General features: G+C 43.9%; 1 protein-coding gene across 1 annotated transcript in view; it reads right to left on the reverse strand.

The window, feature by feature from the left end:
- The window catches only part of cntn1b (contactin 1b), a 373,705-nt gene that overhangs the window by 185,505 nt on the left and 169,820 nt on the right, over nucleotides 1-18,380 (reverse strand). The window contains exons 14-15 of the mRNA XM_067999885.1: nucleotides 14,275-14,433; nucleotides 11,011-11,160 (exon numbers count right to left, since the gene is read on the reverse strand). Of these exons, the coding sequence (XP_067855986.1) occupies nucleotides 11,011-11,160; nucleotides 14,275-14,433 (309 nt within the window). The remainder of the gene's footprint in view (nucleotides 1-11,010; nucleotides 11,161-14,274; nucleotides 14,434-18,380) is intronic.

The following is an 18,380-nucleotide window of genomic DNA, read 5'->3' on the forward strand; positions in this document are numbered from 1 at the left end:
TTGGAAACTCAGCTCTGGGTCAAATAGGACGCCGAGGTTGTGAACAGTCTGGTTCAGCCTGAGACAGTGGCCAGGGAGAGGGGCGGAACTGGTGGTGAGGGAACGGAGTTCTTTGGCTTCAGTCTTCCCAATGTTTAATTGGAGGAACTTGTGGCTCATCCAGGACTGGACGTCGGACAAGCAGTGGGACAAATCAGAAGCATTAGAGAGGCTGAAAGAAGTGGTGGTGAGGTAGAGCTGGGTGCCATTAGCGTACGTGTGGAACCTGACATCATTTCTTCAGATGACTCCGAGGGCTTAGCATGAAATTGGTCAAGGATAGATTCCTGGGGGACTCCAGAGGCAACTAGTGAAAATAAATATAAGATAGTCACTGAGAAATCCAATAGGGCTTTCAGGAGCATTTTTTTTTACCCAGTGAGTGGTTAGAATGTGGAACTCACTACCACACGGATTAGTTGAGGCAAATAGCATAGATGCCTTTAAGGGGAAGCTAGATAAGTACATAAAGGAGAAAGGAATAGAAGGGTATGCTGATAGGGTTAGATGAAGAGGGGTTGGAGGAGGCTCCTGTGGAGCATAAACACCGGTATAGACCAGTTGGGCGGAATGGCCTGTTTCTGCACTGTATATTCTGTGTAATTCTATGTAATCTAGAGAAAGATGCAGGTTCGGGGCAAGGGCAGGGGGTAGCCTAGGTGGAGGTTTGGCTTGGTGGGCAAGTGGAAAGGAGGGATGTGGCAGAGGCAGCTGACCAGATGGTGTCAATCTTAGTGACAAAGAAGTCCATGAGTTCCTCGCACATGTTGTTGGAGGTGAGGGTGGAAGGGGCAGGGGAGAGGAATTTAAGAAGATGGTTGATAGTGGAGAAAAGAAGCTGGAGGTTAGCTTTGCAGGATGATCCTTGAGCAGTGAGCAGTTTTGGCAGAGCAGAGTGAGGCCCGACAGTACTTGATGTGGCTCAGCCAGCTCAGGCGAGGAATGGCTAAACGAGTTGTTCGTCGTATACATTCAAATGTGCGCCGTTTGGACTTAAGGGAATTAAAATGGGGCAGTGCCAAGGGGAATGACGAGGGTGGGAGAGAGTAGGGGTTTTACTGGGAACAAGGGCATCAAAGGCTGAGGTGAGGATGTGATTGAGCAGATCAATAGCTGCAGAAGTATTTTGGTTAATGATGGGCCAATGGCTAGACACTTGGAAGGATGAAAGTGCCGTTGTAAGTGACTTGGGGGAAGAGTTTTTACCAGAGGCGGACACAGAAGGAAGTGTGGTTGGAAGGGGGATGAGTGGTGAGGGATACAAGGGAGTGATCAGAGATGGCCTTGTCTATAATTGAGACAAACGGAAATAGGGAAGCCATGTGAGATCGCAAGGTCGAGGGAGTGGCCGTGAATATGAGCAGGAGAGTTTATATGAATGGAGAATGACAAGAGAGGCAGAGAGAGAAGCTGCGGGCTGAGAGTAGGAAGGTGAAGGGTTGGGGGGGCAAAGTACCTGAAAGGGTAAAAATGACAGGAGGCATGAATGGGTAATAGCAGGGGGAGGAGACAGAACAGAAGAGCCCAAGAGATAAAGAGAAGAGGAAAAAAAGGATATACACGTAATGGGCTTGAGTCCGGAGCTGCAGCCAAAATGCGCCGCAAATTGATACAGAGGAAATTCAGGTTACATAGGTACGACAAAATTTAGGATAGATATGTCCTGGTTAAAGGTGCTACATAAATGCAACTTGTTGTTGTTGTTGTTTTTGCCGTAAATGGAGAATAGGTAGGAGACAATAAGAGTCCAAAGTTGAAGTTACAGGTTCCGTGGTGGGATAAAGTTGACTTGTAGATAGGGTGGGGTCAGCTTGGAGCACTGACGAATTAATGTGCACGACTGGAGACAGGTGTGGAGGGCGAGTGAGTCCAGGAGCTGTTTGAAGGACAGAGTATCAGTGGGCGTAGGGGTTTCCCCACAGAAAATGGAGAACTGAGAAGGCTTGGAGAATCGACCACGAGCCAGCATTAGATTGATGCAGGGATCCAGCGGAGGTGAGTAGTGGCCTGGGTAATTAACAGTGCACACCACGGATCCAGTATACCAGTGGAGGGATGAATGGAGTCAGTAGCAATAGGAAGCAGACAGAAAGTGGGAGAGCAAAGGTCATTCGGCAGCAGTGGAGCAGAATCTGGAGCAGATAATGAAGCAGTCCATGCCCGAATGCAGCAAGACCTGGACAACATCCAGGCTTGGGCTGATAAATGGCATGTAACATTCACGCCAGACAATTGCCAGGCAATGACCACCTCCAACAAGAGAGTCTAACCACCTCCCCATGACATTCAACGGCATTACCATCGCTGAATCCCCCACCATCAACATCCTGGGGGTCACCATTGATCAGAAACTTCACTGGACCTGCCACATAAATACTGTGGCTACAAGAGCAGGTCAGAGGCTGGGTATTCTGCGGCGAGTGACTCACCTCCTGACTCCCCAAAGCCTTTCCACCATCTACAAGGCACAAGTCAGGAGTGTGATGGAATACTCTCCACTTGCTTGGATAAGTGCAGCTCCAACAACACTCAAGAAGATCAACACCATCATGGACAAAGCAGCCCGCTTGATTGGCACCTCATCCACCACCCTAAACATTCACTCCCTTCACCACCGGCGCACTGTGGCTGCAGTGTGTACCATCCACAGGATGCACTGCAGCAACTCGCCAAGGCTTCTTCGACAGTACCTCCCTGCACAAGGCTTCTTCGACAGTACCTCCCTCCCACCACCTGCACATTCCCTTCCAAGTCACACACCATCCCGACTTGGAAATATATCGTCGTTCCTTCATCATCGTTGGGTCAAAATCCTGGAACTCCCTACCTAACAGCATTGTGGGAGAACCACCACCACACAGACTGCAGCGGTTCAAGAAGGCGGCTCACCACCACCTTCTCAAGGGCAATTAGGAATGGGCAATAAATGCTGGCCTCGCCAGCGACGCCCACATCCCATGAACGAATAAAAAAAAGGATGGGAACCAGCAGGAACAGATCAGAGCTAGCTCAGTGTAGAGTGAAAAATTCCCAGCCGAGGAGCTAAAAACTGAGAATGTAGCAGCAGGCCAGATATTAGAATCGAGATGAGCCAGCTGTGAATACAGTCTCTGCAGAAAGCAGCTATGGAGATCACCATAAGGTCTAGAAGCAGCAGAGAAATGGACTTCAGCCCTGGGTGAAGGGGGGCCGAGGGGGAGTGGATTTCTGTATTTCTGACCAGGACCCACACAGCAGCAAAATGAAGCTGAGAAACCAACAGTGCATTAAAGTACATTCAGATGCTGGCAGCAGGTGGGGGAAGCCTCAGCTCATCTGCTTCTGAAACCCTCATCCATGCCTTTGCTACCTCTAGATTCGACTATTTCAATGTTCTCCTGGCCGGTCTCCCACCTTGCACCCTCTGTAACCTTGAGCTCATTCAAAACTCTGCTGCCTGTATCCTAACTCGCACCAAGTCCCGTTTGCCCATCGCCCCTGTGCTCACTGACCTACACTGGCTCCCGGTCCAGCAACGCCTCAATTTTAAAATGCTCATCCTTGTTTTCAAATCCCTCCATGGCCTCCCCCCTCCCTATCTCTGTAACCTCCTCCAGCCCTACAACCCTCCGAGATCTCTGTGCTCCTCCAATTCTGGCCACTTGCGCATTCCCGATTTTCACCGCTCCACCATTGGTGGCCGTGCCATCAGCTGCCTCGGCCCTAAGCTCTGGAATTCCCTCCCTAAACCTCTCTGACTCTCTAACTCTCTCTCCGCCTTTAAGACACTTCTTAAAATGTGCCTCTTTGACCAAGCTTTTGATCACCTGTCCTAATATCTCTTTATGTGGGTCGGTGTCAAATTTTGTTTGATTACACTCCTGTGAAGCATCTTGGGATGTTTTTACTACGTTAAAGGTGCTATATAAATGCAAGCTGTTGTTGTTGATGAGCTGTAGGCTAAACAAAGATACCTTAGAGGTTAAAAATAAACAAAAATCTGCAAGCAGAGAATTTATTACAACCGAGATGCTATGAAGCAAGTCAAAAAATATAAACCCGAGATCAGTGTTCATATATTTGTAAACTGACGTAAATTTGTAACTGACTGCCAAGTATCCATTGTCCCACAAACAAACTGTAGTCACTTCAATGAAAAAGTAGGTTAGATGAAATTAGACCAGTTGTAGACGTACATACGTCTGCTGCTCAAGCATATTTAACAGCTGCAGCTCATCAGGTAGATTCATTATATACCGTCTAGTTAATAAAGTCTACATCAAGCTAATGCGTCAAGGAGTCGGATCCAGCTCTTAAAATTTCCGCTTCTCCTAAAGCAGAAGGAAATGGATGGGTTATTTTCTCCTCAGTGGAATACAAAATTGACAGGCAGGAAAAGACCAGCTTGTCCATCAAACCTGCTCCGCACCATGATGGCCAGAGCATCATGACTAAACACTTCCTCCCCTCCCCCGCAGCCATGTACTCTCCTGGGACAGGTAAAAAAAGAGGAAAAAAAATCCAGGGCCAATAAGGGAAAAAATACTCAGGAAAATTCCTCTCCACCCCCTCAGGCGATCAGGAATGACATGAAGCTCACCGCTGGAGAGCTTCTGTAACTGGAGGACCCAATGGGAATATTCCTGAATCAGCAGTGTTGTCAGTGGACGGACTCAATCAGCAAAGCAGGAGCCCCGGTGAAAGGATGCTCAAACCTCCAGTCCAACAAAACAAACAAAAACCAGACTGAACAACGGAACACAGACTGAACACAGATTCCCCTGTGCCAATGTAAGCATTTACCATTTGCACCAGAGTGATGCCATTCTTGCCCTAATGGCACATACACAGTGAACAGGCCTCCCATCCCCACACTTGGCTAGACCGTGACTCTCTTGTCTTCCCTGCGATTGCAGGGATTGCTCGAAGGCAAGATAACATTTTCTAATATGCTCCGACAATATCACTTCCCATTTATCAGTTAATCATCTCCATTGCATTTGCAGCATTTATATAACTGTCACAGATCTTTCAGGGGCCATCATATCTTTCAGGGGCCATCATGCACGAAAAGCACATAGCACCCAAAATACAATGGAAACAACCCTTACGAGCTTCACAGTGTACATTGTGAAAATCAATCAATAAATTGGAGTGATTTCAAAGATGTCTCCTCAACTTGAGGTTCGAATGCTGGGGGTTAATAACAAGTTTTACTCTAACTGCTTCTGACAAAAGCTGAACCCGTTCATGAGACTATGTCTCGCAATTACTCCCTTAATGTTCAGTGTGGTACTAAAAAGATCTGTGTCTGTCCAGTTGAGTGGCCACATGCAAACTATAGATGAAGATACAAAAGCTGGCTTCACACAGGTTTCAGTTACACCCACTGAGCCACACATCAGATTCTGAGCACGTCAGAATAAAACCCTGGCTGTTGACACTTTCTCGAGACACATCTTAAGAAATGAACCCAATTAAATAAAAGGCAAGGACACAATGAGAAGAGGCACCATATCCTTCTACTCTGTGAGCACACCCCAAGAATGGGCACAACAGCATCAAACGGCACTGACAGACATTCATTAGGTTCTAACTAGTGCACACTACTTACAACAGCAGAAGACAACTCTTGAACACATCAGCTCATTATCTAGGAATACTCAAGATACTTTATTTCCCCCTCTACACAGACATTTAGTCCAGGCCTCAAGCCTCAATTTGAAGAACACTAAATAAAAGAAATAAATGGATTTTTGTTCATTATGTTTCCTTCTACTGCGACACAATCATCTAAATGATTTCCTCTGGAATGCTCTCCCTCCCCCTTGGAAACAGCAACCAGGCCCAAAGCAGAATGAAAGTTGCCACTGTTTTGGAATGGCAATAAATGGCCTCCATTATATACCATGATATAAAGAACAGCTGTCAAACATACAGGGTGTGGATGGTGTTCATTACTGACTTAAGAGTGTGTTGAAAGGAGGAACATGTATGATTTTTGAACTGACTATTCCTACTTTAGAAGATGCAAATGGCAGGAATGAGAATGAGTCATTCAGCTTGGCCCGTGTTTTACATCCATGAGCCAAGGTCACTTTGGTTCCTTTCCTCCTTCGACTGCCTCCAACCTTGGGGCCAAGCTTGCCATTTGTGTTTGAATGTTTTAGCTGAGTCCAGTTGAGTTTGCGAAGTAGCAACCTATTCTATAAGTTAATCAGTATGAAGTAGTTATTCCGTAAGTTGCCTTTAGCTTGAAGATCTTTTACTAGTAATCGTGTCTTCTTTTACTGGCTCTACACAAAGAATTCTCCTCATCCGTCACTCGATCCCTGCCAGATTTTTGAAATTGAACCTTAAACCTCCAGTCTGCCTTCTTCTCAATGAGTATTTATTTAGGATTCTAGGCTGCTCTCCGTAGCTCTAGCACTCCTGCTTTGTACTTCCATTAGGACGATGAACACAGTTGGACACAAGCAGCCAAATGAGGTCTCCCGAATGCCAACTCCTTGGACTTGTACTTGCTAACATCAGTCTTCCTTTTCAATCACTGCAGCGTTTTCAAGGTTTGGTTAATATGTGTCGGCTGTGGCTTAGTGGTAGCACTCTCAACTCTGAGTCAGAAGGTTCTGAGCTCAAGTCGTACTCGAAAGATTTGAGCACAAAAATCTAGATTGACACCTCAGTGCAGTACGAAGGAGTGCTGCATTGTCAGAGGTGCTGTTTTTCGGATGAGACATTAAACCGATGCCCTCTCAGGTCGACATAAAAGATCCCATGACACTATTCGAAGAAGAGCAGAGGAGTTCTCCCCAGTGACCTGGCCAATATTTATCCCATAACCTACATCACTAATATCGCATTGCTGTTTGTGGGACCTTGCCATGCGCAAATTGGCTGCTGACAGAAGCAATCTGGTCTGCTGACAATAAAATGGCAGTACGTACAGCAAAGGTACTAAACCCACAGACGCCTTCTCTTATCAAATCCTAGAGATTAATAGGAAAGAAGAGCCTGATTAATCGTCAGAAATGTGCTGAAAATATTCCAGAGATGCCATATCTGTACTGTCATAATCAGCCACATCAAAAGAAAAACACAAATGTACAGTGCACACATGTATACAAATCTCACCCCACACTTAGAAGAAGGTATAATAAGAACTACTTCACATCATTCTGTTTGAAGTAGAGTTGAACGTGGTAACACTAATAGGTACAGTCAACCTGGTAACACTGGATGGAATCGGTTTGAAAGGTTTAATGGCCAGACTTGATGTTCTTAGTCAACCTGCTCACAGTGTCCCCTTATTGTATAATACACGGTCTGCAGTTAATGTACTTCTGTCATTTGCAATATAAAGCATAGTACACAAATAACTACATACACCAGTTTCTTTAGGAACAGCAGCAGAATAGACCCAGATAAGAAAGGACACTGAGATGAATTAAAATAGGCACAAATTCACAGACTTAAGTCTCACACACACACACAAACTTAAAAGATAATCACCCACTAAAGAATGGTTGAATGAACAGCTGGGAGCTGATGTTGGGTAATGATGTAGATGTCCGAGATTTCCTTTATATAGCTCCCATTTAGGTCTTTAAGTTCAGGAATGAAGGTAAAGGAGGTGACACTGCAAGGATATGACTGCAGTATGTTATGTTAAATCATTGATGGAGCTCTACAATAGTGAAAAGTGGAAACGCAAACATGCTAAAAAGATACTGAAAGTTATGCTGTTGACTCTTTGAACAGTCACCGTGCGGCAGTATATCTGCATTATATTCCATTCTGCTGTTTTACACACAATGCCGTTATTTTCACTGAAAATTAAAAACAGTAACATTTTCTGAATGAGGAGCAAATGTGCCACGGAACAGATGCACCACCATTAAACGCAAACCGATCTTGTGAAAGCGCAGCAGGTATTCCCCCTCCTCAATCCATCCCATCAGCAACAGAAACTATCAATGGCCTCAGTATAGTATCATTTTAGTCAAAGTACCTAACAGTATAACCAACGAGGAGGAAGAGTTCAAAGGAACAAGCTTGGTTAGATTTGGGAAACTTGTGGAAATCAAGCGACACCTTGTAACACACACACGAGACTGTCAACACACAAGTTCTCTTGTTATACAACCAACCTATACACCTCTATTGTAAAAGTTGTTATGAACAGCTTCTACGAAAAATGCAGGTGGTTTAAATTTTGAGTTTGCATCACACCCTTATTTCAAATGTCAGAATCATATCACCATGTAAAAAGTGAAGAAAATATTTGTAGATCACCAACTGGCAATCGAAGTGACTGAACATTGAAAGAGGTGACTTCAGCCAAAACCGAACAGCAGCTCCAAGGCCATCTCAGACTACAGGGAGACCAGCAACTTATTTTGATCTCCTCATTATTCCGAGCCCACATCTTCATTATCCTTTAAATCCCTCTCAGCCGACATTAAACAGTGCCACTGAGAGAAGCAGCAGCAGCCGCCACCCCCACGCCTCCAAAGCTGGGAAGAGTTGCTGTTTGTCGATTCTACAGAAAACTGCACTCCGGATCGGAACGCCAAGCTGGTTTCCACATCTTCAACACGCGGTATGCTCTCTAAAGCACGGGGAGTCCGAGTTTATTTTGTCTTCGCAGGCCAAACAGGTGCACACTGTGGTGTCTTGTCCAATAGGGCGGGGGCGTGGGACTAGCTGAATTGCCGTTGCGTAGAGCCGGCACGGTCTCGATGGGCCGAATGGCCTCCTCCCGTGCTTTAAGCTTTCTACGATTCTATGATTTTCAATAATTTGTATATATCTCAGGCTGCAGATACAAACAGGTCTTGGTGTTCGGACTTGGGATTTATCCACCATTGAGGCAACAGTGCTAAAGACATCCAGGCCCACAAAACTCAAACAGGACAAAGCAGCAAGTAAGAAATATAAATGTAGAGAGACCTGAGTCAACTCGGCTCATGGCCTGGATTACCAGGGCTGAGGGCCACATGAGTTCTATGGGTAATAGTTTGAATACCAATGATCCCCATTTCATCCCATCGCCTTCATCCAATCTCATTTTATCTAGCTTAAAACCATAGCTTGCATCACCTAATCACTGCTTCCTAATATAGCTGGTCTTATTTTGTAACCTTTTCAACCTTGATGTTACCCAAGCTCTGGGTGAGCCTTCACTTAAATTTCTCAATGAAAGGAATCTAACAAACATTTTTACTGATTTCCAGTAGTATTTTGTGAGTCATATTCAGATCCCCTTATTTAACATGTTTATCATAATTATAAATGTATAGTAACACAATAAACACCAATCCTTCATTTTGAACATTTAAGGTGTGGTACGAAAAACACTGGGGCTAACTTTACAAGGCTCTGCTCCTGGCGTGGGGCCTTGTGAGGTGGGAGTGCGGTTCACAGAACTGGCCGTGTAGTATTATAACCCCACCTCTGACCCTCTCACCAACCAAGTAAGGCTCAATGCTGGGAGTAGGGCCTCATAAAATTACCCCTTCTGAGTCACTTTTGAGATCTATTTCTTCAAGCCAAATCCAGCTGTTCAACAATTCTAGTGACGAGAGCTGAATCTAGTTTCATTTAAATGTTGATGCTCATTTGAAAAAATAAGTCTTGAAATTTGTTTGAATAAATAGGTCAGGACACAGAATCAGAGTCAATATATGAATTGATTCTGCCTTTCCCATCAGTATTAGATCCTGCTTTTCTTATGAAATAATCTTATAAATAGTCTCATAAAAGGAAACAACGATAAAACTCTATTTTCTCCTCTTTTTCACTGTTGTCCTTTTATTCTTCCTCTAATCTTATCTGCAGCCCATTGCATCTTCTTCCACTACCTGAGCAAGCGTGTGGACAATAATGACTTCCTATTTTGGGCTTACTCTGTGGCTCAGGCCAATGGCTGGTATCTTTGTGACGGAATAAGCTGGTGTCAGCATGCTCTGAAGTTCCATTCAAATGGTGACAAAATGTATCAAATAACTAACTCTCACCAACATCACGGCGTGAAGCCACGGCCCACACAGGTACAAGGTAATTAACCAGCAGTGCAGTTAATCATTTTTTAACTCCCTCTTCATCTTACCATTGCCATTGGTGCTTTTTGTTTAACCATTGTAAACCTCAGGTCAGGAAAGTAGAGTGATGAGAATTAATCCACAATTCTAATGGGCAGTTTTATTCTATACATTAACTGCTGAAAGTACATCAATCTCAAAGGTAGATGAGGGCCTGTCAATCCTATTGACCAGAACCTCATTTGTATTAATGCCAGTACCTCCAAATCTCAAGACATAACCTATTACATGCTTTGAGAAGCAGCTAAAAATATAGTCTGTCCTCAATTCAAAGTCAGATCATTTGAATTATCTGTTAACTCAAATGTTGTTTCCACTGATATTTTACATTGCCATTTTATTTGCAATGCTTAATTCGATTTAGTGGATAATTCAAATTTTTCTCGTGCAAGAAACAAACCAACGGAGTGGAGGTATTTGTAAAAGGAATCCCGATACCATCAACAGTACAACATTCCTTCACAGTCACAGATTCCAGCTTGGGATCCTTGACTTGACTGTTATTCAGACTCGCTATCCTCTATTGTGCCTGGCAGGTGCCAAATGGAGTGCCGCACAGTGGAGGGGCATGTCGTACTGGGCTTCAAGCTGGTGATGGAACATAGTCACAACAGACATGAGGTGGCTCATAGCCCATGACAACCTGCTCTTTTAGGAGACTGAAGTCTGCTGGGGGTGCTGGGTGAGGGGGGAAATTGCTCATTTGAAGTTGGATATTGCTAGGACTCCAAGAAGTGTGGTACCAACCCACCCTAGTTACAGGTGTTCTGACTGTACTTCCTCCCAATAGCTAAAGATCATGAAATTTGGAAAATGCTGTAGGACCGGCATAATAATTTATTACAAGACATGAAATGTAAAATATCTATTCCTGTAGCTGGCGACCCACCTGCTTCAGCAGTCCTGATTTTAGTGGATGGCAGACTGGGTTCTCCCAGCCCCAGGGTATTGCTTGCTATTACGCTGAATTCATAATCCATCCAAGGGATCAAATCGATGACCTTTGCCGTTTCCATGTTTCCTTCTATATCCTGAGGGTCTAAATGGGAAAAATGGAGAGAGAGAGAGAGAGAGAGAAAACTTCAAGCTTGGCAACTGACACAAAAGACATTCAGACATAAATCACCAGAACAACTCATTACCGATACCAAACTGTTTTAATGCCTTATTTTTGGGGACTGCCCCAATGACTCAGTTTATCCAGCCGCAGTTAGGTGATATGAACCAATAAAGTCTCACCTTCCACCCTAGTCTGTGTTGCATTAACTGGTCTCAGCTGGGACAGTGATAGATGCACAACAAGTGGTCTCAACACAAAATTTTAGGTGGGAAAATTGTTCAGGGTTATTACGCCCATCCAGTGGGAAAGCACATGTGTGTGGATGTTGGGCAGGGACAAGATTGGGCTTGGCTGTGAAGTGCCTGGACCTCCTCCCCCATATCATCATCATTTAACCTCATTACTCCTTGCGAATTGTAGGTCTTCTACTGTTTTAATTCGTCACTGAATTCTGTTTTCAGCAACCACTTCCAAATGTTCCCATGTGTAGCCCGCTCTTCTCACTTTGGCATCCACAATTCTATGACACCTGTTCTTTGATCTGCCTGGCCCTTTTTCTTGGCGATTCCAAGGGTATGTCCAATCCAACTCCATTTTCTCCGTCCTTCAGATACCGTGGTCAAATTGCCCCGACAATCATTGCCCAGGCTCATACATGAGAGATGGTGACTGCGACATAGGAACAGGAGTAGGCCATTCAGCCCCTTGAGCCTCTTCCGCCATTCAATTAGATCATGGCTGATCTGTACCTCAACTCCATTCACTCCCTTTTGATCCATATCCCTTGAGATCTTTACCTAATAAAAATCTATCGATCTCAGTCTTGAAAATTTCAATTGACCCAGCATCCACAGCCTTTTGAGGGATTGAGTTCCAGATTTCCACTAGCCATTGTGTGAAAACGTGCTTCCCGATTTCACTCCTGAAAGGCCTAGTTCTAATTTTAAGATTGTGCCCCCTTGTTCTGGATTCCCTCACCAGAGGAAGTAGTTTCTCTGTTGCCCGAGCTGGAACACTACGATAGGGTGTGTATGGACACAAAGCAGCTGTAAATCTGCGTGTGATATTGGGAAGCTGAAGCAGTCAAATGAAACAGAAATTAATTCTGGTTTACTTAATGGTGATTTCGGGGACCGGTGCACTCGCAATAGATAAGGAAGGTACACCTTTAAATCTGCACACCTCAATGGGACATTGTACACATGGGAAGGGAGTCAGATAATATAGGTTCCTCTCGACACCTCTCAATCTTCCATGTGTTGAAAGAGTGGAATTTGGGATGGCACACGGATCAAGGTAGTGTAGTGGTTATAGTGCTGGATTAGCAACTCAGAGGTTGTGAGTTCAAATCCCACTATAACCGATTGTGAAACTAAATTAAATGCATCTGACATCAGGAACAATAATCGTCGTTAAAAACCCAACCGCTTCACTAATGTTAATGCCCTTCTGAATTGGCCTAATAATCTCTACCGAACACAATCCTAACCAGGACTGCTAGCGGCTCAAAGAGAGGTCAACATCGGAATGGGCAATAAATTCGACTTTGCCAGCGACGCCCACGTCCTGAGAACAAAAAGTTCTTTAAAAAGAGTGGTTTTCTCCTGAACTGCTTGGAAGCCCGACACCCTGCTGTTTTAATGCTGCAACATCCCAATTAAAATGGGACAGTTGAGAGGTATGCTCCTTTACCACTAAAGCCCAATCTCAAAGAACAGGCAATTCGTCAACATGTGGCTTTGTCCTGCTCTCGTGCACTGCCTGTTGTGGCGTGAGGTACATACTGACATGCAGTAATCATACTGTACCAGACTTGTCTATGTTCTCCTTTTCTTTTCACTCTGTGTCCGGCCAAGTGGAAAATTCCAGAAAAAGCAACAGTAAAAGCGTGCGACCATCTCCCACAAGTGCAGCTCAAAGACATGCTTTGAAGAGGCTGCTTTGAACGACTGTCGTGCAGCTTGCAAGCTGGGTGAGTGTGGGTGGCCTAAATTCACTTACAATTGAGAATGGACAATCTTTGCCCCATATGGTGAACATTACAGTCCTAAGGATTCATGGCCTCACTTTGCCCTCGCTCGTCATAGGAAAACCATTTTGGGGAAATAAACGCACACGGCAGTTACCAATATATTAATGTACTCAGAAGTAACATTCTCATCGGTGTGCATTACACACCATTAAAAAGACAAGTTCCCTCAGCTGGTCAAGGCAGTATGTAGTTAACGCATATCAACCAGGAAGTCCACATATTCCTGTTCAGTCCTGAGTTAGATAATTCCAGCCAGGGCTGGGCTAGGGGCACTATAATTGGACTCAGCACTCCCAGGTTAGGAAGGAGAGAAAATAAAAAGTTGGCCAAGGTTCATGTTCTTGATCACTATCCAAGAACCCCTGGTGGAAGAAGGCTGGCATGGACATTCTTTGAGGACAGAAGTGGGCCAGGCTGTAATGTATTTCTTACTGCTAATACAACAACATGAACTTTTATAGCAATTTTAACAAATAAAATGTTTGAAGGTGCTTCTCAGCTGGGCGTTGGGAATGGATGCTGCGATGGGAAGAAAAAGGTTAGAAGATATGATGGGAAGGACCACATGAATGTCAGGTCAAAGCTGGTGTTTACTGTCCAGCAGCCATCTCACCTATTGGATGCGGCTTTGAAATAGTTACCTCAAGTGACTATCCAGCCCAGACTTAATTAATTAATTTCTGAGTCAGTGTAAACTTGAAAATCCTATTTTAAAACACGTTAAGGCTTTAATTTTTTCTGGTAGTGCACTGGTTAATGCATTTGGGATAATAACTGGATTAAGGTAGCTGACAGGAATTTTATACAAACACATTAGCCAGTGCGCTAACAGGGGGATAAATCCCTTATTTATCAGTATTTTCCCAATCTCCCCCTCACCAAAGAGATTAAAATGCTGCTTTGTTTAATTAGCCTTCGACTAATCAAGTATACAGAATATGATAAATACATCTGTATGTTATCTTCATTTTGAATAAAAACGAAACAGAATTAAATGCAATATTTCTGGCCATGTTGATCTTACTCAACGAAGACTCTTCTATCAGTGTATTATGACTGACCTGTTTTGGCATCTTTCCATTCATCGAAATCGGAAAGCTTCTGCTGAATGGTGTACTTGGAGATTGGACTGTGATTGTCCGTCCCTCGACTCCAGGACAGTGTCACAAAGGTATCTCTAATATCTTCAACTCTCACACCTCCAGGGGGTCCCGGTGGACCTGAAAGAAAAGATTTACAAAGGTACAAATGACGTGTGGGTGACTAAGCAAACATTGCAGCTTCCAGTGCAGGAAACGCTGTCAATAAATATTCTTCCAATTGGTTGCTAAATACTGCTGAAGCTCATAGTAAGGGTTGCTGCAAACAACATAAAGTCCCAACACTCAACAAATGAGAGAAACTTTTTGATTACGCTGCATGTTGCAGTTCAATTTTGAGAACTTCCGACTGAAGCATTCAATGGATGGTGAGCTGATACAAACAAGGGTACTAAATTGTCAGAACTGACAAACAAAGTAAAATTCAATGTACAGCAAATAATTGTGAGCTTAATTATGGTACAGACTGCATTGAGAGTTCTAAAGGTGACATCTGTTTAATCAAAACTTACCTTTATATAATGCCATTCATGTAATGAAAGGTCCCAAGGTGCTTTACAGGAGAAGCAATGGACACCAAACAGAAGGAGGAGAGAAGAGTTAGGGAGGTGGCCAAAGGCAGAATCGAAGAGGAAGCTTTTTGAAAGCAGGAGAGAGGTAACAAGGTAAAGAGGTTTAAGGGGAAAGTTCCTGAGTGCAGGGGTGTGGAGGGTGGAGTGGAGGGGAACGACAGAACCGAAGAGCAGAGGTGCATGCTGGGTCACAGGGATGGAGAAGATCCATCAAAGCCATGGAAAGGTTCAACTCCCGCTATCAGCCTACTTGATATAAGGTGGTAACCAAGCTGTGATTGTTCTAATTGTATTATTCTTCCCTAGTCTAAGCAAAGATTCAAGTGTGCAGAGTATTGTACTGCAGGAAGCTCCTTATACCTGAGCCCTGAACATGTCTGTGACACAGCAATATAAAAGATATCTGCCCATAACACGCACTCGATTTCAGAGCTGACGCATTCCCATTTTTTTGTAACAAGTTTGGCACAGGCACAATGGGCCGAATGGCCTCCTTCTGTGCTGTATGATTCTATGCATGCCCGCCCGTAATAACCATCTATCTCAGTATGGTCACCGGGATCTCAGTTAAGCGCAATGGCAGGTGAGTGAAATTTTCATGAAGCCACACTGTGACAGCTTTTCTTTCCCATTGGGATTTCGATGACGTGAATTGGTGGGAGCGTGAAATTTTCATACAGGTCCACTTGAACTGTGAAAACATCCAGGTGTTAGTTCTCCAGATTGTGTCTTTTTAAACTTGCATTGTATCTGAAGAGTGTATTTTGAGATATATAACATTAAGGTGAAGTACTGATGGTGGAAACAATCTAAGGTAATTAATTAGGAGCAGAAGTATGCAAATGTACTGGTACCAATATGCTAATAAGCCCAGCAACAACACCATAAACACTTAATTGACTAGTCTCTTAATTAACTAGATATTGGAAAGACCGAAACCATTGTCTTTGGTCCCTGTTATACACTCCGTTCCCTAGCCACCGACTCCATCCCTCTCCCTGGCCACTATCTGAGGCTGAACCAGGCCGTTCGCAACCTTGGCGTCCTATTTGACCTCGAGATGAGCTTCTGACCACATATCCACACCATCACCAAGTCCACCTATGCCTCAGTAAGATCACCCGTCTCCACCCCTGCCTCAGCTCATCTGCTGCTGAAACTCTTATCCATGCCTTTATTACCTCTAGACTCAACTATTCCATGCACTGCTGGCCGGCCTCCCATCTTCCACCCTTTGTAAACTTGAGCTCATCCAAAACTCTGCTGCCCGTATCCAACTCACACCAAGTCCCATTTACCCATTACCCCTGTGCTTGCTGACCTAATTGGCTCCTGGTCTGGCAACTCCTGGACTTTAAAATTCTGATTGTTGTTTTCAAATCCCTTCACGGCCTTGCTCCTCCCTATCTCTGTAATCTCCTCCAGCCCTACAACCCTCCGAGATCTCTGCACTCCTCCAATTCTGGCCTCTTGCGCATCACCGATTTTAATCGCTCCACCATTGGCGGCCGTGCCTTCAGCTGCCTAGACCCTAAACTCTGGAATTCCCACCCTAAACCTCTCCGCCTCTCTACCTCTCTCTCCTCCTTTAAGATGCTCCATAAAACCTACCTCCTTGACGAAGCTTCTGATCACCTGTCCTAATATCTCCTTATGTGGCTCGGTGTCAAATTTTGTTTGATAATTGCTCCTGTGAAGTGCCTTGGGATGTTTTACTGCATTAAAGATGCTATATAAATGCAAGTTGTTGTTGTTAATTAACTAGCCTCTGCTAACCATGAATTCAACTATTCACACTGGCTGGACGATGGACAAAACTCAGCGGCAACACACTTTTGTTTCTCAGCATTAATAACTTGCATTTCTGTTGCGCTGTTCACATGCAACAACGACAACTCCGCCTTGCATTTATATAGCGTAGTAAAACGTCCCAATCTCATCAATTTTTATTGACGCATCCAACAGCTAATCACAGTCTACATTTAACAAGCAACAGACATCTAGCACAAAGTAATCATTAACTATCCATAGGAAAGAAGTGTTCCATCAAGAACCACATGTGCAATACTCCCACTTGCGACCACTGCACACTAGTACTCCAGTGGAGCCCATTTATAGTTATTCCTAATTCACCAGGCTGAATTCTGACTTTAAGCAGCCACAACACGACTCAAATCTAATTACATGGACAATAAGATAAAGAGCAGCCACCAATGAGCAGTGCGTAGAAATTCATGAGCACAAATGACAAGTGAATTATCAAGTTTCTAATGTCATAGGTTCAATTCAGTTGCCAGCTTTCACTGCTGCCGTGTCAGTAAATCGACATATTTTGATATTATTGTGATTATTCTTTGGTTACAACACACTGACATATTTTACATTCACAGTATACATGGTACATGGTGTAGTACAGCTGGTACATTGTTAAAGTGAGTGATCTTTATTGAGTGGCTGGGCTAGATAGCTTTTTTCTGTAGTTGTCATTCCACATGCAGGTGAAAATGAAGAGAATTAGAATATAGGATGTATTAACTCTACTGAACGAGGACATTAGATGGATGCATCATTCTGACAGACCTAAAAGAACCACCAGCAGGGCGACTACTCTGAATAACTAAAAAGTAATTCAAGAGATGAATGATCTGATTAAGGAGAACAGATTTGGCACAAAAGTCTAACGTTACGCAATCATTTCTTTTACCCCCCACCCACAGCACATCACATCACAAAGGATAGTTGACAACTTGTACCCTGATCTACTGGATACTAGCAAATGCACAAGGTTTGCCCTCTAATATCCGCTCTTTCTATGCAGCATGGAGCCCCTCCTCTGATCAGCACCAACTCAGATATGCCAGCCAAGTCTGGTAAGCAACCACGGGCAAAGAATTTCTCCCATCATTTCGCAACGTCCTGGCCAAGCTCCTTTGTTCTAGCGTCACCACCAAAAACAGGTTAACTGCTTCTCCATCTCATTGCTATTTGTGGGATCTTGCTGTGTGCAAAATGGCAACAAGCATTTGCCTACATTACAACTGCACTTCAAAGTCACTCACTGTGTGCAAAATGTTGAGACATTTCCCAAGAGATGTGATAAGCCACACTGTAAATGCAAGTCTTTTTTTTATATAATGCATTGACAGTAAATAGGTTATGGTAGGATAAAATCAGGCCGAAGTGTAGAGTACAGGGAAAGATCAGGGATGTGGGATTAGAGTAGATCGATCTCATGTGGCTGGCACAGGCAGAAAAGGGAGACTAGCTTCTCCCCATACTGAAATAGCTATGATTCCATGGTAATAGGTGGATTGATATGAAACAATATGATGTGTGTTCCTTAAAGAGGTTTATAACTTGAAATTATTCCCTTCCTAACTTTAAGAAGGAAAAGAAGGATTTTTAAAAATGAGCTACAAAATCGAGAAATGAAACTGATGCAAAGAAACACAGCAGAATAAATGCTCCGTTTTACAAATATTTACTCTGTCATAG

Source organism: Heptranchias perlo, chromosome 18, assembly GCF_035084215.1.
Source record: "Heptranchias perlo isolate sHepPer1 chromosome 18, sHepPer1.hap1, whole genome shotgun sequence".
Classification (NCBI taxonomy): Eukaryota; Metazoa; Chordata; class Chondrichthyes; order Hexanchiformes; family Hexanchidae; genus Heptranchias; species Heptranchias perlo.